The sequence below is a fragment of the Cebidichthys violaceus genome, unplaced genomic scaffold, assembly GCF_023349555.1.
Source record: "Cebidichthys violaceus isolate CVI_PGR_0920_01 unplaced genomic scaffold, fCebVio1.0.p SCAF_157, whole genome shotgun sequence".
Lineage (NCBI taxonomy): Eukaryota > Metazoa > Chordata > Actinopteri > Perciformes > Stichaeidae > Cebidichthys > Cebidichthys violaceus.
Window position 1 is genome coordinate 144069 of NW_027176326.1, and position 27712 is coordinate 171780.

Sequence of the window (27712 nt, forward strand, 5' to 3'; positions counted from 1 at the left end):
CGGAGAGAAACGTTGACGTGATTATTGAGGAAGTCAGAAGACGGAACACACACACACACACACACACACACACACACACACACACACACACACACACACACACACAGTCCTCAGAGTCTCTGTGTGTTCATGTCTCCACCTAGAGGCCTCTCTGTGAACAGCACGAGTAGAGAGAACCGGTCGTGTTCAGAGGCTTTTTACAGCTTCATCTCTGAAAATGACTCAATAAGAGCTGCGAGAGTGAATCAGATCCGTACAGATAAATGATTTCATATTTTTGTTTTAAGAATCTAAATCTGTAAAGTAGCCTGAAAAAAAGCGCATGCATTAACTGAAGGCGACGTGATTGATTCACGGTTTGATATGAGGCGGTGCATGCTGCCATCTACTGGTGACATTAAGCTGCTTCTACTCTGAACACACAGACTCAACCCGTCCTGCTGAGGTTAATGACAATATTTAAAAGAGACAAACCACTGTGGACATGTGTCTTAAAAGTCTGTTCTAAGTTCTGTGTTTTTCTTATTTTTTTGGACAACATGGACGAGCACAATTTCACTGCACTAAAGGTGCTTTACACCACTTTCAAACACATGCAACTATTTCAAAAATTGGTCACATAATCAACATTTTAAATGAACATTATTTTAAGATAACAGTTACACAAAACAACTTATGTTCATTAAATGGTTTTGATTTCATTCAGATTGTAAAAAGCTATTTCCTACCAAAGTAAGAGTGCGAACAGGAAGTGTAAATGTCTTATTTTGGTAGGAAATAGTTTGTGGATTATTCTGACTAATATGAACATTGTGAACACCAAATTTAACCAAAGTACTTTACACCAAGCAAGACAATTTACTTCAGTAATGATACTTAAATAACTTCAACAAACATCATTTAAGATTTAGCTTAATTAAAAGTTATAACTCTATTAGTATTTTATTTAATTTCATCACATTTTTAATTATATAAAGTCATAGATCGTTTGAATGCTTATTTTTATTGTAGATGTTCTTCTCATGCTGTTCTTTGAGTGGCTCTGTGTTTGAAATGTGCTCCATTAATAAACGTGTTCACCTGTCGGCGCTGAGAGAGGAGACGTGTCAGCAGCAGCTGTTACTGCTCAGGTAGAGGAGGAGCAGAGTCCAGCGTCTTCAGGTGGAGTAGAGGACCACCTCAGAGTCTGCAGCCTGGAAGAAGAACATATCACAACTATTACAAATATTACTCAAAGTTATACGCATCATCTACGAAGGCCCCAAAGACGACTGACATCATAGAGCTCCATCAACCTGAACGCTTCATGTGTTTAAGCTGCATTCTCTCTAGTGACCATAAGGGGGCGACTCCTCTGGTTGTATAGAAGTCTATGAGAAAATGACTCCGTCTGTCAGTGCGTATGTACAGTACGTGTGTGTGTGTGTGTGTTATTCTCGTATCTCAAGAACCGTTCATTCGATCTACTTCACACTTGGCGGTCGTATTGCTGGGGACCAAAAGACGTGCAGCATCAAAGTTGGTGCAATTTGGACATGTGACACAGCAATGGGGGCGGGGCTTCCGGGCCTCCTCACTTTAGCTGCTGAATGAACTAACGTATTAACCAAACTCTTCCAGGCGGCAACCTCTGGGTCTGAAAAGTGAAGCTGATGCGTCTTGTGTTACTCGTCTGTTTCGTCAGCGTTTGCTGCTTTGTTTAATTAAACTGTTTACAGGGTTTTCATCTCTGAGTCTCTTGTTCATTAGTTCAGTAAATATCGAAATACCTTTCCCTCCCTCTCACTGCATCCACATTTAAACGTCAAGCAGTCTGACAACTTCCTCCCCCAAAAACAACGGACGCTTGTGGTTTTGAGATCACAGAGCGGCCTGGTTCCTGTTTCTTACTCCTCATGATGAACAAAATAGATATTTATTTTTGACTGCTTTTTCAATATCACTTCTTATACACTTTGTATTTTTACTCTTGTATTTAATCTTTGTTCTTGTATTTTACTTTCTCTATTTTAGTTGAATTATTTACTTTAAATATATATATATATATATATATATATATATATTTAAATTTTGACCTTACTATTTATATTCTTTTCTCTTTTTTTAAATGTGTCAGTATTACTTCTTTTACTTAATTGTTATTCTATTGTTCATATACGTTTATATTTATATTCTTTATATATACACTTTTCTATGCTTCTGTTGTAATCACTAAAAAGGAGAGCAACTCATCATACACAGAGTAACTATATTATAATGGGTCATTTTAAAGAGCAGTAGGACGTTACAGTAAGTTGCTCTTTAAAAGGCCACATGTTTCCATCTCTGCTGACTCATTTGTGTAACTTTGTTTTGGGGAAATAAAAGAGAAACAGACATTCAAACTTCAGACTTTGCATAAAGCTGCATGTCGTTTAAAAAAGCGTCTTTGAGAACATGTCGTCACTCCTTCCTGTGATCAGCCTCCACAGGAACAATGCTTCCTCTTCCGTACAGTGACGCAACTTATTATTTCTGCTTCAGTCCACAAACCAAGAGCAAGTATCTCGTGTCTCTGTCGTCTTTTGTCCTCACTGTGTGCTGAGAGGTGGCGGCGGGGATGAAGTTGTAGTCCACGTCGGTTTCAGCTCCGTTCCGTTTGGTGTGGTTGCCGTGAGTGTAAACTGAAGAGGAGCATCTCTGTCCGTCCTCTCTGATGTCCTCGTACGCTCGGTTGGCCTGCACACAGTTTGGTTTTTAACATCAACTTCATTCACAAACACTAAAGACGCTCAGAACTCACCTCTGAGACAGAAGTGTACTCCGTTTCTACAGGAGGTTCTGAAAGACACGCAGGTCCAAAGCATTAGATACACACACATCTTTATTTTTAATTAATGTGAGGAGGCCCGGAAGCCCCACCCCCATTGCTGTGTCACATGTCCAAATTGCACCAACTTTGACGCTGCACGTCTTTTGGTCCCCAGCAATACGATCGCCAAGTGTGAAGTAGATCGAATGAACGGTTCTTGAGATACGAGAATAACACACACACACACACACACACACACACACACACACACACACACACACACACACACTATATATATCTATACAACCAAAGGAGTTGCCCCTGGTGGACACTAGAGAGAATGCAGCTTTAACACATGAAGCTTTGACTTCTCTTTTCAGAACCGGAGGTTGCTGTCTGATACTGATACATAACAAAAATAATGTGTTCACAGTTATAATGAATTAAAAGTGACTGAGAAGAAGATGCACAAAGAAAGTGAATGTACTCACTGAGAACCAAGATCAGAATGTGACGGACGTTCATGTTGATGCTCTGATGGCTTTGAACGCTGTCTCTCTTTCTTCTTCAAACCAGGAGCTTCTCACTTCTTTAAACGATGTCCTTCCTCCAGACTCCACCCACAGCTCTACTCTCCTCTCTCCATCACCTGCAACTGGTTGGTGTCATGTCACTGTGATGAACTACAGTGAAAACATCTCGTCTATCGTTGCTCTCCTTCTTCAAATGTTAAATATTAACCATTTATCAACAATACATATTTGACATAAATCTTCTAAAATGAGACTCTAGATTATTTTCTATAAGATAAAACTTTATTCATCCAGAGGGAAACAAAGTAGTACAAAGTAGGATAAGCTGCAAAAATAAAATGCTACTACAAAAATAAAGACATCAATAAGGTGCAAATCACAAATATTAACATTGTGCGCAATAAAAACAAGTTAAACAGTACGAATCATACACGTCTATGAGAACTCCATATCTCTACATATATGATCTACATAACTTTATATCACATCTTTTAAACCATTTGAACAAGAACCAGGCCTGATCACATCACACTCAGAAAAATAAAGTGTACGACTTATTTATTTTTTATTTATTTTATCATTTAAAATTTGGTTAAATTGACAAACAAAAAGAGTGAACCTTAATTTAAAGTTTTAACGTAACCAAAACAATTTCTTACCAAAATAACTTACTGTGATGTATAAAGCAACATCAGGCCAAAACACAATGTAACAAATACATCAATAGAAATAAATTCACTGAATTGTTATCTATTATTTAAATAATAAATCGTGCACCAGCAACTTGGTAAAAAAAGAAAATCTTCAAAATTTGAATTAATTAAAAGTGTAAAGCTGTTTAACGCAGCAACAAATAGCTCAAAGCTTACACAGAAATAAAAGTTCATGTATTTAATGTATAGAATATAAACAGAGCTGAATTACATAGATCAGCCCAGTTATCATTGGTATCGATATCAGTGCATCCCGACAAAATAACTTACTGGAATGAAACTTAAACATTCATTATTTGTCTTAAACAAAATAAACTACTTTAACAACGTATATTATGACTAATACAAAAAATTAACTGAAAATGAGACAGAAATAGATAAAGTAGCTCTAAACTGAAGCAGATTGTTGAGGCGGCACAACAATCGTGACTGTGGTGGAGTTCCTTTATAGACTAACGTGAAGTCATGTGACCGTGGTGGAGTTCCTTTATAGACTAACGTGAAGTCATGTGACCGTGGTGGAGTTCCTTTATAGACTAACATGAAGTCACGTGACCGTGGTGGATGTTGGGATTCTACCTCTCTCGCTATGGAAGGCCGCAGCTCACGCTCTCTACTGTACTTTTTGTCAACAGAGTCGTATCAAATAACCAGCTGGTTCCGATTTACAATCAAATCAAAAGATATTTAATAACAAACAGAAGCTATACAATTACAAACCAAATTACACTATCGATAGTAAAATATTTCAAGAAATATGAGACCCCGTTCATACCACAGGACAGATTGATGTATCTGCCCCATGGTACGAAGGAAGTCTGATTCTCTCAGGGGACAAACAGCTCCTTTACCCCCCCAGAGTTACATTCCTCAACCTATCGATCAGCTCCACGATTGGCTGAAGTCCAATGGGCTCCTCCTTGGATCCTGACCCATTGTCCTGGGCAGACACCTCAGTGAACTACCCTCTTCCCCCGCAGATTTACACCTTCTGACATTCCTCAAACCCCCATCACAGACACTCAATATACATTCAATGACCACACTCCTTGGTTACTTCCTAAACACACTGTGACACATAATATCCAGCACTAGGAATGCTTTAAAACTTAGAATTCCTCACATGGAGTTCCTTTATAGACTAACGTGAAGTCACGTGACCGTGGTGGAGTTCCTTTATAGACTAACGTGAAGTCACGTGACCGTGGTGGAGTTCCTTTATAGACTAACGTGAAGTCACGTGACCGTGGTGGAGTTCCTTTATAGACTAACATGAAGTCATGTGACCGTGGTGGAGTTCCTTTATAGACTAACGTGAAGTCATGTGACCGTGGTGGAGTTCCTTTATAGACTAACGTGAAGTCATGTGACCGTGGTGGAGTTCCTTTATAGACGAACGTGAAGTCACGTGACCGTGGTGGAGTTCCTTTATAGACTAACATGAAGTCATGTGACTGTGGTGGAGTTCCTCTATAGACTAATGTGAAGTCACGTGACTGTGGTGGAGTTCCTTTATAGACTAACGTGAAGTCATGTGACCGTGGTGGAGTTCCTTTATACTAGACTAACATGAAGTCATGTGACCGTGGTGGAGTTGCTTTATAGACTAACGTGAAGTCATGTGACTGTGGTGGAGTTCCTTTATAGACTAACATGAAGTCATGTGACCGTGGTGGAGTTCCTCTATAGACTAACATGAAGTCATGTGACCGTGGTGGAGTTCCTTTATACTAGACTAACATGAAGTCATGTGACCGTGGTGGAGTTCCTTTATAGACTAACGTGAAGTCATGCGACCGTGGTGGAGTTCCTTTGTAGACTAATGTTATCTTTTTACTTTACACTTCAAACATCATAAAAGTGGAGTTAATTTGTGAAGATTATCTTGATGAACAAAACTTAAAAATAAAAATAAAAAATAATTATTAAAAAAAGAAAATTGACCCGGAGATTATTTTCTGCAAAAATTCTAAATATAATGGATTAATCCTTCTGGCTTTTTGTGGAGGGAAGCAGTGCTATGCTAACTTCCTGTTTCATTACAAAAACACGTCATCCCCGCAGCTCTCCATTAACAGTAGAGTACGGATCATCTTCATCACGGAGTGTTTCTACTCGAGGAACAGAATAGATGACATCATCGTCACCACGGACGCCGCTGTTGGACAAGCCAGCGGCCCGGTTGGAAAAGGTCACCTCAGAGTAGGTGAGTCCGCTCAAGTCGTCTTCAGCCTGGAAGAAGAAAACAGAGAGACGGTCAAGTTCGGTATTTTTTCAGCTTAATAAAAAAATATGATAAGACACTATTAAAAAAGGTGCCATGTAAAGAGATTTTTATCCAACAAGCACAGTCGTGCAACTTATAAAAAAACATATTCAATCTTCTAATTTTAAAGTTATTTTTTAACCTGAATGATTCCTTCAGTCTTTTCTGTCTTTACCGGCACATTGCAACAGTTCTCGGCACATTTACCACCAACAACTGTCAAACAGTGCTGCATTAAAGTGCATTCATGAAAAACACATCTTTAACAACCCTACTTCGGCATCAAAAAAACAAAAACACCATCATTCCTTTTCCTTTGGTTCGGTTATTTTTCACATTTAAACTTTGAGTCATCTGCAAACATTGTCCAAAATAATCAATGACAAACCCCAAACAGCCATTTAACAAAAGTTAAAAAAAAGGGAAAAAAAGTTAACTAGAGATGTAAACAAACCTTTAGGACTACTACTGTCTGCTGAGTCTGTGAGTGAAGAACAAGCTTCTGAAAGTTTTCTTAAAAGCTTCTTTCTTTTTGAGCCCAAAGATAAAATCATATGTTTTCTACTGACTGTGTTTTGTAAGTTAACTGCAGTGACGAGGCTGTAGACAGTTGAAGACATTTCCACTGGAGGAGACCGGCTCTGTCTGTCCTCTCTGATGTCCTCGTACACTCGGTTGGCCTACAGGAGAGGGCGGGTTTGGTTGGTATTAATATCAGCTCGTTTCACAAACACTAAAGATGCTCTCAGATAGTCTCTGACTCACCTCTGTTACATCAGCGTACTGCGTTTCCACAGGACGTTCTAAAAAAAAAAAAAAAAAAACCCCAACAGTACGTTTAGGAAAAGGACACTGATGAAACATCTGGCTCGGTCAAATGGCGAGAAGACACTGATCATCTAGTATAAACAATATAAATGATTAACTTCTATAATAAACTATGTATCACACTCTCCCTCCCTGATGTTCTCCCTGAATTTCAATTCCCTTGATTCCCTCCCCTCCTACATGATGAAATTTAAAACTCCATCCTCTATATTCATTAGAAATAGTCACTGCTGCTTGTGGTTTTTAAATGACGTTCTCATATTGGTCAGTTGTGTCTAAAGAGAACAACAAGCTCACACACAAACAGATGGTAATAGTCGCTGAATGTTGTGGCCGTTTCAAAAGAAAAAATTCACATGCGAAGAGAGAACAAACTTTTCTCGTGAGAAATGAGAAGTTTCAGAGGTGTGACCGTCTGAGTTTGTGCTCCCTGATCCTGCCTCACCTCTGGGTTTAGAAGTCCGCCTCCTGCAGAACAGCAGCACTGACAGTGATAATACCACCAAGAAGACCAGAGCCAGACCCACATACAGCAGCACATCTGTTTGAGAAGAACAACTTTGTTTTATACCGACGCTTCCGGGTGGACCACTGATACTTGCAATGGAAACAATCAAACAGACACATTAACATATATACACACACAGAGTAAATACTTAAGCTTCATCCGTCACACACAGTGTGTGGATGTACCTCTAGTCGTCATCTTAGACTGCTTGATGGTTTCAGGGGAAGCTGATGAAGCACTGGAGCTTCCTGAAGTGGAGCTCAAGCTCTGAGTGGTTGTTGCTGTGGAGGCTGATGGGACTGATGATGTCATAGCTTGGTTTGGTTCAGAAGTGGGCGGAGCTGTGAACAACAACAACAACATGCTGAGACAAAGAAGTCCTGATGAGAGAGATGAGATTCTCCTGTGTGTCAGCTGAACTCTTTTAAATGAGCATTCATCAGCGTTCACACTGACTGTAAAACATCAGCTGCTGACCTCCAGAGACACAAACAAACGTTTTCATTCTCAAGTAGAAACTCACCATCTGTGACAACGATGTTAAACCCACGGTAGGAATCTAGAGAGAAAGGTTTGTCCAGACGACACCAGTACTGTCCTGAGTCAGACCTGGTCAGCTGTGTGATGCCCACATACACAAATCCTCCTGACGGATATCCTTTTACATATCTGATGCTGTATCTGCCTCTCTGAGCTGTGAAACCAGTTGTTTCAACAAGACTGTCTTTGTTTTCACATTGTCCCTTACAGAAGTACTTCCTGGTTTCAGAGGTAGTAAAGGAACATTCAACTAAGATGTTTCCTCCAGGTCTTGAGTAGAAGGTTGTTTCTTCAGAAGGATCTCCATCCAGCAGAGCTGTTGACAAGATGAACAATCAATAGTTACTATCTGTAGATGAGGATCCACAGTTAGACTGGGAGCTGCCCAGTTCAACCAGTCTGTGACAGTTTAACACAACACTGACTATGTTTACATGCACACTCATATTCCACTATCATTATGAATATGACAATATTCTTAATTTGATATTGTTCATGTCAACATCATATTCTGTCTGGATATTCTGAATTAGGCCTTTTTCTGATTAAAACATGTGTGAAATTCAGATATTATCCAGGATTAAAGGGTAAAGAGTTTTGTAGGAATATTGTCTTTTTGGAATAAGGACAAAACACTGAGCATTGTGTTCATGTTACCGTAGTCATTGAAGATTTGGTGCATCATAATCAGTTCATCTTCCAAGTGTAGATTATGAAAAGTAAATTATTGACTCTATCGACTAAATATGTATGATTTTTTAAAAATGTATATTTAACTTCTTGCTCAAGGATGACATTATAACATGTTAATACCCTCTTTGCATATGAAATAAAAACTTTTAAAATATATTTCTATAAATATTTTGTGTTGGCAGGTGAACACATGAAAGAATACTAGTAAATTGTTTACTACCAATTAATAAAAGCTTTCTTCAGAAGCACAAACTGTTCTTCTTTCACACTGTCTACAAGAAAAAGTCTGTAAAATAACATTGAACACATCCATCATCATGCGTTTGATGTATCAGCTTCAACACAAGAGCTCTACCTTCTGAACCACAATCACTTTATATCTGTCACTGATGTAAAACCAAAACTATATGTTACATTATGGATCAGCTTCATCAGTTATCATTTACAGCAGACCTGTCACAATGTGACTACTTGAATCAGTGTTCATGGTCACGATAGAAGAAAGAATGTTTTCACGACTTTTAGTAGAAACTCACCGTCTACAACGATGATTTCAAACTGCTGGTATGAAGATCCAGAGCCACACCTGTACCATCCTGAGTCAGACTTGGTCAGCTGTGTGATGGTCACAGAAACATCTCTTATGCTGCTCCATTCAATGCTGAATCTGCCTTTCTGAGCTCTGACATCGGTTGTTTCAATGATAAAGTATTTTTGTTTACATGGTTCCTTACAGAGGAACTTCCTGCTTCCAGAATAAGAATAAGAAGAGGAGCATTGAACTCTGACATTTCCTCCTTCAGTTCCTGTATAGACTTGTGCTTTGACGAGACCGTTGTTTCCATCCTGCAGAGCTGCTGAAAAGATGAACAATCATCAGTTACTGTGTGTACTTCCTGTAGGATGATGACATCTTTGTTCTTTTTCTAGTCATGCTTCATGTGACACATTAACATAAAGTCTCCACGTCCTACTTAACGCGTTACATTAAAGCATTTTATTATTAAATACTCTTATCGTCCTTATTCTGTGAACATTTGCACACTTTAGTACACGTTGAAAATGACAATAGGGCAAAAGGTAAATCATGCGTTTAAATGTAATCATGTAAACTTAAGTTTTGGTGTGAAACTTGAATAAATCCAGTAGTTTGAGGGAGATGTTTTCAGAGCAACATAAAAAAGATGAGATGAATTATGAGCTGTTTAACCTCCAAACACAAGATCTAACAGCTTTTAGTACATCATAAAAGTAATAATGCACCCAAACATTTATAATTATAAAAAGTAACTGATTCCCTGCAGATCATTTCAGCTGTTTGGGGTTTTTGTTTCTTCCTCTCTTTTCATCCAACAGTGAGCCATAAAAAGAGGAAGTGTTTGCAGCAAAACCATGAAACACAACTTACCCTCCTACTAAGGTTTTGATATTATTATTATTATTATTATTATGATGATAATAATAATATTCATTTAGAATAGATATCGGTCTTCACTCTCAAAGACACAAACATTCATCAAAGCACAACAAACAGTAACGGAGCGCCAACAAAGCAGAGCACTATGAAACACTTTAATCAGCATGAAAACAGGTGAAGCAGACTCAATATGAGAAGATGTTGAGGAGCTTAATTAAGCCCGACGGACCCGAATTCGGTTCCGCTGTAGCATTTACCGTCCAAAAATGTCCATGTATGCATGTATTTATGAATATGAAAAAAACAACAAAAAAATAATTCAAAATCTGCTGAAAACAAACAATCCAAGACAGTCTGACACACTCCAAACACCATTCTACACAAATAGTGTACGCAAATAAAAGATTTATCACAAAATCACGTATTTCTAGCGATAAGTCGCTCTTCTCCGAGTTAGCATAACAAAGCTAACGGTCAGCATAGGCAACCGAAATATCAAACAGCACGAGCATTCGACACAGATTGCAGACCTACTATCAGATCGCCTCTCCGGTAAACCCTCACAAGGCTGTGAGCAAACAAACACCAGAAACACAATGCGTAATATCCTTCAAAATCATCCAAAGCTCCTTACCTTTTTCGTTGTTCTGCTGTATATCTCCGCTTATTTCCGTCAACAATATTTCTACGTATTTCCGGTGCGTCTCTGAAATGTCCCCGTGCAGAAACAAGGGCCCGTCTAACAAAGGGATCGTGGGGCGATGGGTTTGAATTCCAGCGATGTTGTGCGCACGGTTCAGGTGACGCGCCACCGTTTTACTCCCTACTGGCTAACGCTTCTGTCTATCAAAATCACGAGGGGTTTGTTAGATAGCCAGGACTCAGACGCTTCTAAGGCGGGTCCATTGACTGAAATCGACCAACCACAGGCTGAGCTAGGAGACCTGGAGTGGAAGCCAGATGAGAAAATCCCATGGATGACAGACATAAACAGGCTCAGAGAGGATCCAGGCTCTCTAAATGATGCCAAACTTCTGCATATGATAGATTGAACACTATTAGTCATAAAAGAAGTGAGATATATAGACTGATATTTACAAATCAGAACCAATTTCACAAGGGTCAGCTTTCTACGCTATAAAAACTATTAAAATACATCTTATATTTAGACGAAAATCACTCTCTTAATATGGGTTAGTAAATTAGTAAATCGAGGAGAGGCCTACATAAAGGGTTAGGGCTTAACGGGTTAAGGTCAGATCTTAAGAGTTTAAAATGTCACTTAAAGAGTTCAGACCACAAACAACAACGGCTGCTTGACTTTCAACATGAACTTGTCGTTTCCACACCACCGTTTCAAAATGCTGTTTGCTTCATTGTGGCTGGTGATTCTCACAGCTCTCTATTCGTCTGTAGGAGGTCAGATCTGTTTTCGGGTGTTTTGACATTTTGGGAAGTTATAACAAACTCCACCAACATTCAGGGTGAAGCAACAGAACACACAACTTCTGTTACTGTAAAAACAAAATACAAGAAGGCATTTTGTTCCCTTTGAAAACAAGTAGAGCTGCAACAATTAATAGAGCAAACTATTTCAATATTCAAATACACGTTTCAGTGATCCTTCACACATTTGCTGGTTCCAGATTCTTAAATGTCAGCATTCAAGACTTCACACATTTGATACTAAACTGAAAATGTTGCTGCAATTTTAAATAAAAAGGAAGTGAGACTGCTGGCACTGAACAACACTTGTGTCTATGAAGTTCAGCTGTAAATTAGTTTCACTTAGAAAGTAACGAGTTCGTTCCCTTCACTTCCTTCCTGAGGTAGAGTCTATTTATAAAGTACTAAGTACTAAAGTACTGCCCGATAACAATACTCACACGTTCATGTGTACATTAAAGAAATATAAAGACAAAGTGAATGTACTCACAGAGCAAGAAGAAGCAGATCAAAGAGTGATGGACTTCCATGAAGAGACTCTGATGGTTTACCTTCGCCTCTCTTCCTTCTTCTCTGACTAACAGGAAGTGCTTTCTTCTTTAAATGATGGAGTCCCTCCTCCAGACACAACTCTCCTCTCCTCCCCTCTTCATCAGTCTGTGTTTCTACTGCAGGGTCTGAGGTCACCCTCATCTTCATGTCTGCCTCCACACGGTCCTCACAGGGACTCCACTGTCATGTAGTTGTGATGAACCAGTTTGGTCTTCAGCATGTCTACACAGTACATCATGACACATCTAATCGAGACATTTTGTCCATTGTTGAAGAATAAAAGTTTATATTAATTTAACTGTAGCAAACATCCACGAAAAGATGATGAAAGTGAAATCCAATTGTGAATAACGACTGAAGGAAACTGAGTCTTGATGCAAAATAACATGTAGCTGAATTGATGTGTTAGTCCTCGTCTTAGTATTTTGTGTTTGTATTTTGAATCTACCCGAGCGTCACTTATTAACTTCATTTGTAAACCATTTACAAATTGATTCTTACTGTTTTGTTTGCATTTGTTCTGATCCTGTTATGTAGTCATACAAAACTCATCGTACATTACTGACTCACTATCGTGTACCTTTATATGTTAAAGTTATATTAAAGCTTGAAGTTTACCGAATCTCCAAATATGAAAAGTCTGAGTTTATAAAACAAAACAATTTCCAGATGTAAATTAGTTTGATGTTTTTTAGGCCAAATACATTGCCACGTCTTCACCCAGGGAACTTACCTTGGGTTGACCGGGTCCCTTGGGGGTTCTTGTGGGGGAAGCTGCGGGAGTATGGGGTGCCGGACTCGTTCTCTGACTTATTCTCGGCAATAAGTCAGACACGTTCCCGGTGGGTGTTGGCCTCCGCCAGGGCTGCCCTTTGTCACCGGTCCTGTTCTTGACTTTCATGGACAGGATATCTAGACGCAGCCGGGGGGTGGAGAACGTCAGGTTCGGGGGTCTCGGGATCGCCTCTCCGATGTGGTCCTGTCGGCCTCCTCGGATCGTGACCTCCAGCATTCACTGGGGCGGTTTGCAGCCGAGTGTGAAGCGGCGGGGATGAGAGTTAGCACCTCTAAATCTGAGGCCACGGTGTTCTGCCGGAAACCGGTGGATTGCTCCCTCCAGGTGGGGACGGAGTGCCTACCGCAAGCCAAGGAGTTCAAGTATCTCGGGGTCTTGGGCACCTCCCACTGGAGGTTTTCCGGGCACGCCCAACTGGGAGGAGACCCCGGGGAAGACCCAGAACACGCTGGAGGGATTACATCTCCCAGCTGGTCTGGGAACGCCTCGGGATCCCCCAGAATGAACTGGAAAATGTTGCCGGGGAGAATAAAGTGCACAAACGAACAGATAACAGGACTATAACTGTAATCTGTAAAAGTGTCGAGTGTATTTAAGTAAGAAACCTAGAGGGGATGAGCAGCGGAGTGACCGGTAGGAAATAGTCCTGATGAGCGCGCCGGCACGTTTCCCTCTCCTATAACGCTTCACTGCATGTGTTAAGGTGAGCACACAGTAAAGAGTCAAAAACAAAAGCCTGACAATGTAACAAGTTATGTACAGAAGACACAAAAACAGGTTTAAGGGAACACAGGAATCGTACCTGAACTGGAGAGCTTGACTAAGGAAATGACTGAGGCTGAAACAAAGAAGATCTGACACTGAGACAGGAAACACTCAGGGTTTAAACACACTGGAGAGGTTCAGGTGATGAGACACAGGAGGGTTCAATCAAGAGCGGGGCAGACAATCACACAGGAGAGAACGCAGACGAGGGCAGGAAGTGAAGTGAACACAGGACACAAGAGGCAGGGAATTTCAAAATAAAACAGGAAACCAACTAAACACAACACAAGACCGTGACACACGTTAACATGTACTAAAACACATTGTACTCATTACACTGACTACAAGAAAGAGCCATGAAGATAGGAAACAATGTAGGATATAGTGAACACAATAACACGCTGTTATTAAAGTCACAAGTTTGGAGTTCATGGATCTGGTAGAATTTAAGACGGCACAAATAATGTATGAAGCAAGAAATAATTTATTTACAGATAGCAATAAATCAATTCAAGAAGATGAACAAAAACATATTTTAAAGGTATAAGGATGAGGAATGTTTAGGGTGAACATGAGGGAGTTTTTAAAGTTATATCTGACTCACACTGTGTTTGCTCTATGTTTACTGTTCATTATATGTTGTTTGTTTTTATTTTATTATATTTGTTACATGCTCAAAATAAATGTATAAAATGAAAAAATAAACAATCAGATGCAAATGAAGAATTCATCATCCAACACTGTGAAGAAGTAACACACCAGCAAAATGAGAAACACATTCTCTTCTTTTTTTAAGTGTATTATGTTTGCTTCAATACACAGCAACAGAATCCGGCTCATGTGTGTTATGTGTGTGTGAGTGTAGAGTAGGTCTGGTCCTGGTCCCTGCTGGCTGGATCGAGGCTCTGGTAGGTGGAGTCTTCACATGTGGAGACTGGACGACAGTTCTCATAGAGGGCAATCTGAGAAAAACAAATAGATCATTCTATCAAAGGGGGGCTCCTAGGTTTCTAGTGAGGATCCTGGTTTCCTGGTGTTCTCATCAGACGATGCAAATTAAATGAGGAAACTCTATATCTGCCTCAGCCTCCGGTTCACCCTCAGGTAAACGCTGTTAGTTCTGTCAGCACTGTTGGTCTTGTTTGCACTGTTTGTGCTGTTAGCACTGTTAGCTACTAGCAGCTGGCTCAACCATCTCCATGTTGGATACATCTACAGTATATAAATCTACAAATATCTATATAAAGATATATATAGGTTAAGGTTATTCATTGTGGCTTTGTAGCACAAAAGGTGCCAAAGCACACTGACTGTAATCCTGTGGGCTTAATGATTATTACGCCAGAAAGTTTGGCACGCTTCTCCTCACACAGCGTTGCCAACACCTGTGCAAAAAATACATCAAAATGTGCGGCCTGGTCGGGAATAGTGTGCTATCAATTTTCTAGAGAGATTCACTCAGCAGTTTTCCCGAAAATCCCTAAAAACTGAGCAAAATTTCTCCATTCACTTGAATGGGGTTTCGACGTGAAGAGAGCTAAAAAAAAACGTAACTTTGGACCCATATTGACCAGCCATACTTTAACGTAGAAAAATTATTCAAAGTTTAAAACGTAGACAAAACAATTATTGAGCCAAATGGACATTTTGATAGCTAGCACAGTTTTTATTAAGTGAACGTTAAAGTTTCAGGAACATTTTGGGTCCGTTTCAGATTTTATAATGGGTGTGTATTGCACGGAATGTTCAGTTCTAGAATGAGGGCATAACTGTCAGAGTGGAGCGGAGCAGGAAAGTATTCTGTGACTCTTCCAATCAAAATGCTCCAGCTCCCACAATTTTTACTCTTTATACACAATGATGATGATTCTCTCCTCTCCCCCTCTCTCACCCACCAGTCCCACCCTTTCAAAATAAAAGCCCCGCAAATACAAGATTCAATCCAAGAGTATGAATCTAAAATGCAGAAATGAGAGAAGCGATATCTCAATCGAACCTTGGCTTTCCAACCTGTATGTATGTCTTTTATTTCCTTCTTTGTGTTTGTATTTTACTGTGCTATGGACTTAATAAAGTCTGAATTCAATTCAAATAAAGATCTTGAATCACACATGAGCTACTGAAGGCCTCTTCTCCAAAACTATTGCGTCTATAAGCTTCAATCATTGATACAATATGAATATGAACTGGGACAATGTGATGTTTCACGATCAGCCATAGAGACGAGGTCTCACGCTTATTTATACAACACATATCTAAACGAGCAGCAAAGTGTTTGACAGACATAAAAAGAACAAAGGACAGCATACAATGCAGATATGTGCACATTTCCACATAAATATATATTTACAAACACGTATGAATACAACTGTATGACGTGTGCAAACTACAAATAGCCTACAGATCTGATCTAACAGGAAGTATGTTTCTGTAACTTCCTGTTTATTCTTTAAAGGTGGCTGAAAATTGCTCAACTTGACCACAGTACTTTGTTAACGCTCGCTGCTGCTGCCACCTGCTCTCGACTGCTAGTTCATCTCAAACGAGCCTCATCCTAATAATATCCTGTAGTGTGTGATGTGCCATTACTTCCACATCTTGTAGTGTGTGCATGTTTGAGATTAGAGACGAGAACATCTGTGAAGATTCTCCTCGTGTGTGTGATGTAACCCGATTTTAAAAATCTGTTAGGATTTTAAACTGCTGTCATCTGAGCCCAGCTCTAACCAACAGTGAGAGTCAAAGAGTTAAAGAAAGTTACCTCCGTGTTTGTGCCTTCTGAGGTTCTTCTGGTGTTCAAACCTGCTGAAAAGAAAACATATTTTTCACTTTTATAATTAGTAATTATTGAAAGTGCAGACAAGCCTGGTAATTAGAACAGAACAGATTCTGATCCCAATAAAACCTCATTAATAGCAGGAAGCTAATGCTGTGAAGTTCCAAATTGCTCTTTTCCCGCCCCTGAAGAGTCACGCCTTCCTCATGTATCAGCATTCAGTTGTTCATAAAGTTGTATGTTCCTCTAACACATCTTCAGGTTCATTACATGTTGTGTAACTCCGTCATGTTTGCTCCAGAGAATCATGAGCAGAGACACACTGTCAAACTACAACGAGTTGTTAAAGTGGTTTAAACGCTGACATGAGAGATGAGGAAGGTCCAGTTGTTTGTGTCACTGTGTTTGTTCGTCCTGTTGCCTCACCATCAGGTGTGATGTTCCTCCGAATACAGAACATCATCAGCACCAGTCCTGAGACGATGACGAGCACGACGACAATCACCGCGTACAACCACACACCTGTGTGAGCATGAAGAGAAGAGACGTTTGTTTTATGGACGTGTCCTACTTGATGATGACTCAACATGTGGGACCTGATCATGCAGTGCTGTCAAACTAGTAGTAACACCTGAATAACTGTCCTATTATGAACTAAATATGCAAATCCTAAGAACAAATCAACAGCTTTTACATAAGTACAGACAAGGCACGTTTCCACCAAGAAGCTCTGGGTAATTTTAGTCTCAGGACTACTTTTCAAGGAACTAAATGGTTCCTTCAGCCCGTTGTGGTCTACAGACCTCCTCCGTTCTTGGACCCTCACATCAGAACAGGAAAAACTCCCCTAAAAAAACTTGAACAGGGAAGAAAGAGAAAGAAACCTCTGAGAGAGCTACAGAGGAGGGGTCCCTCTCCCAGGATGGACAGAAGTGTGATAGATGTCATGAGTACAACATGAACAACATAATAGAGTTACAACACAGTCCATCAACAGGTTCCTAGTGGATGTACCTCTAGCTGGTGGTCTGGAGCTTCCTGAAGTGGAGCTCAAGCTCTGAGTGGTTGTTGCTGTGGAGGCTGATGGGACTGATGATGTCATAGCTTGGTTTGGTTTAGAAGTGGGCGGAGCTGTGAACAACAACAACAACATGCTGAGACAAAGAAGTCCTGATGAGAGAGATGAGATTCTCCTGTGTGTCAGCTGAACTCTTTTAAATGAGCATTCATCAGCGTTCACACTGACTGTAAAACATCAGCTGCTGACCTCCAGAGACACAAACAAACGTTTTCATTCTCAAGTAGAAACTCACCATTTGTGACAACGATCTTAAACCCATGGTACGGATCTGGAGAGACAGGTTCGTCCAGCCAACACCAGTACTGTCCTGAGTCAGACCTGGTCAGCTGTGTGATGCCCACATACACAAATCCTCCTGACGGATATCCTTCTTCATATCTGATGCTGTATCTGCCTCTCTGAGTTCTGAAACCAGTTGTTGCAACAAGAATGTCTTTGTTTTCACATTGTCCCTTACAGAAGTACTTCCAGGTTTCAGAGGTAGTAAAGACACATCCAACTAAGATGTTTCCTCCAGGTCTTGAGTAGAAGGTTGTTTCTTCAGAAGGATCTCCATCCAGCAGAGCTGTTGACAAGATGAACAATCAATAGTTACTATCTGTAGATGAGGATCCACAGTTAGACTGGGAGCTGCCCAGTTCAACCAGTCTGTGACTGGAACAGTTTAACACAACAGATGTGATGCATCATAATCACAGTTCAACAGTTCTTTTTCAGTGATTTTTTGCAACAATTTAAAATTGTAGATTATGAAAAGTAAATGATTGACTCAATATTGTATAATATTGAAAAGGTGTCCAGCCTAGCTGCGTAACCGATACCCCCTCCCAGTGCGAGTGAAGCGTTGGAAGATGGCTTGTTCAATAACCTCTGAGCTAGGTATGGAACGCATCCCGAAAAATATACACACGAGACCATCTAAGCCTGCTTTGGGAGGCAAAAGCCAGGACAACTTAGTAACCCATCACCTAATCAACGGATTTAAGTGTGTGTGTGCAACAGGTGTGGGAGGACTGGATGTACTCCAGGATGGACCCGCTCTAAAGGGCCACCGCTGGAGGAGGAACCCCGTGTGGTTGGGAACCTCGCTCGGTTATTAACTGCAGCTTCAGGACCCTGGCCTTAACACTCCTAAATGAGATGCCAATCTGACCCCTATTCCTGATACACCTCAGCTAATGTCTAAACATTATTAACCAATACTGCAACATCACATATGATACATTAGCAGAGCCTCAAAGTCAATCTGATTGAAGCTTAGAAAAGCTTACAAAAAATGAATAATAAAAATGAGATAAAAGATCCTACAAAATGTCAAATGCCCCAAATTCACAAGGAACCAAGAACCCTGAAGACCCTAAAGACCTCAAAGACCTAAAAAGCCTTGATCCTTTGTTGTCTCCTCCTCTTTATACCCATCTCCTTGGCGCTTTCTGCAACCTCGGAGTCCATATAAGGATCTAGATCTCTCTAGAGCCAGTTTTAAGTTTGTCCGTTCTGGGCTACTGTAGAAACATGGCCGTGCAAGATGGCGGACTCTGTGGAAGAGGACCAGTTCCCTGTGAAGATATAAATGACTTTTTGTAAGCTAACGAAACCACAACGATTCTTTCAGGTGATTATACACTAATAAAAACACAGTTGTGAATATGTTATTCAACTTCTGCTCATTAATCCCTGTACATTTTACTCACTGTTCCTTTAAGTGCAAACCTTATTATGCATAATTAAAGCCATACACATTCTGAAGTTTTTTGTTTCCGGTATGAAGTAAGAAGTGTTTAGATAGATTCTAAATATAATCTTTTAAACACCTTGAATGCAACTTAAATGAGAGACTTTGAACAGTAAATGAATGTGGTTGTTTTTTGTGTTGGACAGAATGGGTTGACCACATTCAGTTTGCTGTAATGCTGCAGGAGGATATGTTGGTTTTGTCTGATGCAATTAAAAGAATAGAGAAGTTTGTTGCCACATGAATGGTGTGTAAAGAGCAGAGTTTATCACAAAAAGGGAACAGACAGTCTCAACTCGATTTGTGAGTAGTGCTTAAAGTAAGTCTAGAGATTCAGAATGAATATCCACCATGTTCTGTTCTTCTGCTTCTTCTCAGGTGAGGACTGACTACCTGACTGCTTCTTAGCTGTTAGATATTCGCCGTGTGTATTTGTCCAAATGTTAAAGGTTTTTCAGTTGTTGTATTCTTATTGAGATGTCGCGTTGTCCTCTGATCTATTCAGCTTTCTAGTTTCTGCTGCTACTTTTTCACACTGTAATCTAGCCCATTGTATTTAAATGTGTGTCATGGCTGGTGTGTGCAGGATAACAGGGATAGGACCCGTATACGTCTAGTGTCGGACGGTGTGAGGATGGCAGGTCTGGGGAGTTAGGACGCTGTTACCCTGAACTTTTCATTTCAGAGCCGGTGTTAACAGGTTAGGGTAGCCAGACGGGCTCAGCTGCAGCTCATCTAGACTCTAGACCAGGGGTGCCCAATACTCGACTGGTCGACTGGTCGACCGCGAGTAGTGCGGGTAGATCGCATGCCATTAAAAAAAAATGAGATGTCCTCATGGCATTTGCCACTTGATTGACGTACATGGCAGCCAGTCTGACCTCACGTCTTTTCTAACACACGGGTCACCACGTATGCGCGGTCAACCACATAACTCCGGCGAGCTAATTAGTTAATTATTTCTACTACAGAAGCTAAAGCTGCAGCATCGTGTTTTGGGGAACTTCCAAAACCTCGCGTCAGAGCTGGAGACGCAACGGAAGGCGTGTGCGCAACTTGACAGTGACACACAGAGCAGATTGACAAGTGTCTGCCAGAGTTTGACAAAAGCTTTGCTTTACTCGAGCCAGTCTCTACATTTATGTGCTGCACATTTCGGGAAGATATTGAGGTTGATTCAAAAATGACAACGATGTTTCACCTGAACTCGTCTGGAGCGGAGGATGAGATTTTGACACTACAGGCTGGCATTCAGCTGAAGTCCAGCTCTCATGGACAGTTTTGGAACTTACTCACAGAGGAAAAGTACCCAAACATGAGGACATGTGCATCCTTCTTGACTGCATTATTCGGCTCTACTTACTTATCTGAGTCAGACTTTTCCCACGTAATGAATATTAAGTCCAAACACCGTTCCACCATGACTGATGATCATTTGAAGTCTGCTTGAGGCTGGATACCAGCAGCTACTGTCCGGACTATGAAACCCTGGTTGATTCCATTCAGTGCAAGTCATCGGAGTATATGACCAAAAATGAACAGAATTGTATTGTGCCATAAGGGTTCATGCAGTTATGCAAGGTACGCCAACATATATTGTAAATATAAAGTATACTCCGTATATATATATATATATATATATATATATATATATATATATATATATATAGATATATGTAGATAGATAGATATAGATATTTAGCATTTTGAATGTAGGTAGCATTTTGAATGTAGGTAGATCATTTTGACTTGGTCATTTTAAAAGTAGCTCGCAAGCCGGAAAAGTGTGGGCACCCCTGCTCTAGAGCATCTACAAATAGGCAAAAGTAGACTTTGAAAATGATATTTTGATATTCATATTGACCTTTCACTACAGTTTCAATGTCTATATGTGTAGAATATGTCACGAACATTAAAAAAATATATTCAAATATTTTTCTAATAGGTAGATGTAGATGGAGCAGGTCTGGGGGACGGGCAGAAGGGTGAACAGGAGGCCGGGCAGACAGTGGGAGGGGCAAGCTCATCTTCAGTTTCATTCACCCTAATATCCACGAGCTGGTATCCACAAAAACTGAACATCTACTCCCAACCTATCAATCCTATATAATACGTGTAGTATTTCATGAACAATACCCTGTCGACAGATGTCTTTTTTCAGCTATTTTAAGATGCACAAGAGTCTAAACTAATTAATGTGTCGCATTCCTTCTGCATGAAGCAAAACAAGTTTGACTTCTGAGTTTAAAATTCATATGAAAATAATCAGGTCTTCCAGCAATCTACTTAATCCATGTGCATAAAGAGCAGGCGCACTAGCGTTTCCTTTAGCCCCGCCTCCCAGCCCTCGGTCCAGCCTCCTTCTCATTAACGGAGGGAGGAAAATAACTCTTGATTCAGCTTTACATCTACAAGGATCAAATGATTTAAATATGGGCTATTCAAGTGCTTGTACTAGGAATTGATTTACCTAAAAAAACTGAAACATTATCTGCTGAATTCCACCGTTTGACCACTATGTAAAACTTGCTTCAAATCTCTTCATGGGTGGTTGATAAAGACATGGCGGCTAAAAGAACCAGCCAACTAGAAAGTCCTCATGACAATGTAACCCAATACAATTGCAACAAACTATCACTAATTATTTGTTTTTGCTGATTTATGCGGTTGATGTGAGAAAGTAGGAACATGATGAAACGCCCACAAAAAGCAGATGTTGCTCAGAGACTCTACTGCAGCTACAAGTACAACAACTAGTATCAGAGTAAAGTTGATCTTTACTAATGTCTGCCTCTGAATCATCTGTGTGAGGTGGTCGATGAGCCTTCATCAACATGCAGTCTGTCTTACATTAACCCCGCTTGTCTCTTCAACAGCGCTTTGTGGTGGAAACACTGCAAAAGTCCCCATGTATACAGTAGCTGAAGGGGAAACTGCTTCCCTTACTTGCCACCCGTCTTCGTCTGGAACCAGGAAGTTCTTCTGTAAGAACGAATGTGAAGCAGATGATATTCTCATTAAGACGGACGGCAACACAGCTGGCAGCGGCAAATTCAGCATTACATACAGAAACGATTCTTCTGGGGTAGTTCTGACTGTGATCTTCACAAATCTGACCAAGTCTGACTCAGGACGGTACAGGTGTGGCTTGGGCAAAACTTTGGTTCCAGATTCATTCAGTGACTTTGAGGTCAGAGTTTCAGATGGTGAGTTTCTACTTAAAGTCATTGAACCTGATATATTTTGTGTTTTAACCATATTTAATGAGGAAGAAATTAAATTGTGGGAAGAATGTGAGTTATTTATTTCTTTATGTTTGATATAAGGATTGGTTGAACTAGGCAGCTCCTACTGATCTTTGTTAATGTGAAGCTGGAAATATTGTGAGCATCTTACAGGAAGTACACACAGTAACTAATGATTGTTCATCTTTTCAGCAGCTCGGCAGGATGGAAACTCTGGCTTTATCTTTACAGAAACTGAAGGAGAAAATATCACGTTTGGATGCGTCAATACTGTCTACGGAAAGCACAAGTTCTTTTGTAAGGACAAATGTAAAAAAGACATTCTTGTTGAAACAGATGGCAACAGAACTCACAGTGGCAGATACAGCATTGAATATATAGAAGGAGCTATATTTGGACTGTATGTGACCATCACCCAGGCGACAACGTCAGACACAGGACAGTACAGGTGTGGTTACGGCAGAGCTCTGTCTCCAGATTCTTTCTACGACACATCGATTATTGTCATAGATGGTGAGTTTTTGCTTCATTGAATGTCATGAAAATGACAAAAGCAACCATAATGTGAGCTATTTTACTTTTAATTCCCCAACATATTGCAGGTGTATACAGGTGAATTATAAACAGGTAAAGTCATGGAGTCGATACCTGAAACAATAGGCATGTCAATATTTGTGATATGGGTGCTGAAATCAAAATGAAGAGCATTTCTTTTGCCTCCACATGGCTCTCAACATGGAGACGGCTGAGCCTGTGGCTGGAAGCTAAAGGTGCTAACAGTGCTAACAGTGCAAACAATGGCAACAGTGCTGACAGAGCTAACAGTGTTTATCTGAGGGGGAACTGGCGCTATCGGTCAGGACAACCCGATAGCGTCAGAACTGTTCAAGATGCAGTCACGAAACTTTACGGGTGTGTAGTTGAGATCAAAATAAAGGCTGAGCTCAAAGATGGGTGTGGACAGAGCAAGGGAGTAGGAAGTAGAGGGGTAGGAAGTAGGGACTGGGCCATTGGCACACCACACTTGCCTGACTTGGCGTCGCACTTGGTGTGATCCCATGTCAAGATGATCTCTAGTTTCATTGTGTTTTTGTTGTTCACAGCACCAACTACCTTCCGAACTTTTCCAGCATCAGCCTCCACACCAACAACTCAGAGTTTAAGCTCCAGTTCAGGTTTCCCATCATCAGAAACCACCGACCAGTTTACAGGTACAGTTCACAGAGTCTGTTTGTCCTCCTGCTAATCAGTGTCGCAACTTCATCTTCTACAAACACTTGTGAAAAACTTTTAAAATTAAGCATCAAAACGGTCCAATAATAATAATAATAAAAAAATTTCTGTTTCAGCACACAAGCACAGTTTCAGGAAACATCTACACCAAAGTCTGATATTATATCTTGTGCTGGGCAACGATTACAATTTTTAATCGCGATTAATCTCATTGTTATGCACAAAGGTAGTGTATTGCGCACTTATATTTTAAAAGTACTGCTATATGAACTAAAGCTCAATAACATTTGGTTTGAATCACTTTAAACAGATCAGGGTCTTTTTAACAGCAGTATTCTTCACACAGTATCAATTATATTTCCACTATCTGTGCTCAGTGTGTGACTTTATAAACGTTCCACTGCTGTGCAACATGAATACAATGTTCCACACGTTTCATCAAAATGTGTGTCTTCTGTCTTCATGACAGTCAGAGCGTGTGAACGCAGCTCCCACTGTTCATCAACATAATGCACAGTAACTCAGAGGTGACGATGGTTACCCGGCGATGTCCGGTAGTCTCCGGTGAGAGCGACTGCCGGTGCGCGTTGTGACTCCGTCTCTTTTGTAGTCCTCTCCTTTTCATAGACTCGTGTGTTCTTCTGGTGATGGAGCGTCTGGAGGGAGGCTCCTACGTGACGTCATTCATGATCCTGAGAACGTTCCTCAGACCGACGTCTTCTCAACACTAGTCGTCCTGCAGTTTGTATTTCTCCACTTCTCTGTGGCGTCTGTTAGCTCGTCTTTAGTTTATCTCTACTTCTCCACACGCTGCACCAACGTAGTGATGAAGACTCCTCCACACGCTGCATCAACGTAGTGATGAAGACTTCTCCACACGCTGCATCAACGTAGTGATGAAGACTCCTCCACACGCTACACCAACGTAGTGATGAAGACTTCTCCACACGCTGCATCAACGTAGTGATGAAGACTTCTCCACACGCTGCATCAACGTAGTGATGAAGACTCCTCCACACGCTGCATCAACGTAGTGATGAAGACTTCTCCACATGCTGCATCAACGTAGTGATGAAGACTTCTCCACATGCTGCATCAACGTAGTCTGATAAAGTGTCTTAAAAGCTGCATTCTCTCTAATGTCCATCAGGGGACGACTTTAGTCTACTGGAATAACGCTGCTCCTATGTCCCCTGCACAGGTTCCGTCTTGCCTCTGGTTGTCGGTGTGCCCTTGGTTTGTGTGCTGTTGGCTGTTTTCCTGCTGCTCCTCTACAAATGGAAGCGGAGGAACTTGGGTTTGAACACCAGAGGAAATGCAGATGACGTGTTCATGGAGGTGACTTTCTTTAATGAGGTTTTGTCTCAGTTCATGTACGTGGGTTACTGTATTGTGTTTACGTCACATTTTATTTTTGCAATTCTGATATTTGCAGGTATTAATTAATCTCAGTTCTGCAGCAACTTCTCTATTTTACACAAAAATAAGAGTAACGACTGGATGGATCGCTGTGGAATTTAGTACAGATGCCCATGGTGCCAAATGATCTTTATAAGAATCCTATGACCTTTAGTGATCCTCTGACTTTTTCATCTAACGCCACCATTAAATACACCAAAATGTACTTAGCATGCTGCTGTTAGTATCTAGCTCAAAGCAGGACTGGCTGGCCTTCCTGCCTTTAAGTACTCGTTTAGCCTTTTGAATGCCATTTGTCTCGTTTTGTTATCCGTGTAGGTTCATATGTGGCTGTTTTATATATTTTTCTATGAATCTTTGCTTAATTTCTTTGCCCCAAAAGAATGGATTTGACTTATTGCATGGTGCTCTTTCTTTGTGGTATGATTTATCTTGTTAAACTTTGTGCTTCTTGCCCTAAAAGTGCCATTTTAATAAAACTATAACTATCTCTGACCATTTGAATTGTTGTCACTAACCCAGTAGCAAACAATTGCCTACAAATCACAAAAATGTGTTACTGTGGCTGCTGCTGTATTTCATTTTGTTTGATGTTTTTCCTGTTTCAGGCACCTGCCATGTATGAGAACATAGCTCCAGTCTCCACATGTAAGGACTCCACTTACCAGAGCCTCGATCCAGCCAGCAGGGACCAGGACCAGACCTACTCTACTTTAGCAAAGTAAACAAATGTTAATGCTTGAAGTTGAATCTGGGTTTTGTGCAGCTCATAATGTTCTGCAAGGTTCCAGTTTGTTCTTTTGTTATTGGCAGATGTCATCCATAAACATTGTATTTTCATCATCTTTCTGCTAGTGATACAGAGTCGATCATTTCTCTGAGGGTGTTCGGCATCTTCTCACTTGATTATTCTGACGTGTCCAATCTGTTTTGTTCTTCCTCTAAACTTTAAGCAATACATAAAGAATTTAGTCCTGCATATATTAGTTGCTCAATAAGTCAGAAGTTGCATTTTGTATTGAAAGCCAAAGCCAGCGAAAAACGTTTAAATTATTCTATTTGGTTATACCTAAGTTGTATTGTGTTGTTGGGTTCAGCTTTTCCAAATATTTCATTGAGTTTCTTCAAATCAGTGAAACAGCGCTCCTCTGATTTATAATGGCTCCTTGACGTCAGTTAAACTGTGTGGTGAAAGACGGTACTGCACTTTTATAGTAAACATTAGCGATGACGACAGTCAAAAGAAACAAGTGGGAGAGTTTGAGTTAGCTTCTTCTGGAGTTACTAAAGTCCCACGTGACATGTGATGCTTTTATTGATTTGGTTATTACACAGGCAGTTAGCTTCAGGTCTGTAAAGTGAAGCCAAAGCTTCACGTGTTCAAGCTGCATTCTCTATAGTGTCCATCAGGGGGCGACTCCTCTGGTTGTATAGAAGTCTAGTCTAAAATGACTCTACTTCTCTCTTGATTTATTCCCTCAGTAAACATTGTAAACATGAGTTTATGGTCTCAATCTCTAGTTTACAGTCTTCTTCAATACAGCATGATGTTCATTTAGTACATTATGCTCCATTTAGAGTCACACAGACCATAAAGCAGGGGATGCTTTAAGGGCGGGGCTACACAGTGATTGACAGGTCTCTACCAGAGACACATACGCCGTCTCTGAGTCACTCCTCCTCAGTCCAGATATGGTCACTTCCTGTTCACTGGTTGCAAAAAAAACAAGTCAAAATGCTGAACTCAAGGCTTCAAACCCGCATTTTATAAACCAATGGGTGGAATCACAATGACTTTGTCCACTTCTTGTATACAGGCTATGTTATTAACCAAATGTCATGTGGATTTCTTATGCTATTTGAATTAAGCTGTTTGTATCATATTATAGCCAGGTCCATTGCTTTGAAGAAATGTGAAATTTCCAACATTTCACCCCAGTCAAATATGTTATGTAAGAATCATTATTTTTTACTTTTTTTCTGCTGGTTGCTTCTTGAATTTGTAATCTTTGTTCTTTGTTATTATTTTATTCAAATAAATAATTAACTTTATGTGTAGCTTTTGGTCCTTTACTGCAGTAAAAGTATTAATACCACACTGTGAAAATACTGTTCAAAACCAGTTCTCTCTCTATGTGACTCACTCACCTGGCCTGAGGGAGAGTTGCTGCGGGGGAGCTTCTCCTCCACACCACACGGTCCACATCTGGAGACGGTCCACACCTGGAGACGGTTCAGCCCTGCACACTCACACGAATTTGCCACGATAGCCTCCGCTAAGAGAAACCTGTACGGGTAGCCAACTGTCCCAAATAGTAATAAATCACCAAAAGAAGCACAATAAGTTGTTTGCTTTATTTTCATGTTCTCAAAAC

At 40.4% G+C, this 27712-nt stretch overlaps 3 protein-coding genes across 5 annotated transcripts; 1 reads left to right on the forward strand and 2 right to left on the reverse strand.

Moving 5' to 3' along the window:
- Positions 1-3593: 3593 nt before the first annotated feature.
- LOC137872307 (polymeric immunoglobulin receptor-like) lies at positions 3594-12433 on the reverse strand. Of its 2 annotated transcripts, none has more exons than XM_068710500.1 (8): positions 12226-12433; positions 9409-9726; positions 8163-8495; positions 7825-7980; positions 7577-7672; positions 7069-7106; positions 6873-6983; positions 3594-6269 (listed from the first exon to the last, which is right to left on the reverse strand). In XM_068710500.1, exons 1-8 carry the CDS (start codon positions 12263-12265, stop codon positions 6090-6092), a joined length of 1272 nt encoding a protein of 423 aa, XP_068566601.1. In that variant the 5' UTR covers positions 12266-12433; the 3' UTR covers positions 3594-6089. The 2 variants fall into 2 exon arrangements, with proteins under 2 accessions (XP_068566601.1, XP_068566600.1); XM_068710499.1 differs by having other exon boundaries at positions 9409-9729.
- A 1879-nt stretch (positions 12434-14312) lies between these two features.
- LOC137872311 (CMRF35-like molecule 8) lies at positions 14313-19157 on the reverse strand. Its single transcript, XM_068710506.1, has 6 exons — positions 19121-19157; positions 17938-18270; positions 17639-17755; positions 17051-17146; positions 16610-16653; positions 14313-14810 (listed from the first exon to the last, which is right to left on the reverse strand). Exons 1-6 carry the CDS (start codon positions 19155-19157, stop codon positions 14694-14696), a joined length of 744 nt encoding a protein of 247 aa, XP_068566607.1. The 3' UTR covers positions 14313-14693.
- A 578-nt stretch (positions 19158-19735) lies between these two features.
- LOC137872300 (polymeric immunoglobulin receptor-like) lies at positions 19736-27389 on the forward strand. 2 transcript variants are annotated; one of them, XM_068710482.1, is made up of 6 exons: positions 19736-19818; positions 22317-22646; positions 22878-23198; positions 23789-23896; positions 25120-25256; positions 25946-27389. In XM_068710482.1, the coding sequence occupies exons 1-6, from the start codon at positions 19779-19781 to the stop codon at positions 26060-26062; spliced, it is 1053 nt and encodes a 350-aa protein (XP_068566583.1). In that variant the 5' UTR covers positions 19736-19778; the 3' UTR covers positions 26063-27389. The 2 variants fall into 2 exon arrangements, with proteins under 2 accessions (XP_068566583.1, XP_068566584.1); XM_068710483.1 differs by having other exon boundaries at positions 22881-23198.
- Positions 27390-27712: the final 323 nt, after the last annotated feature.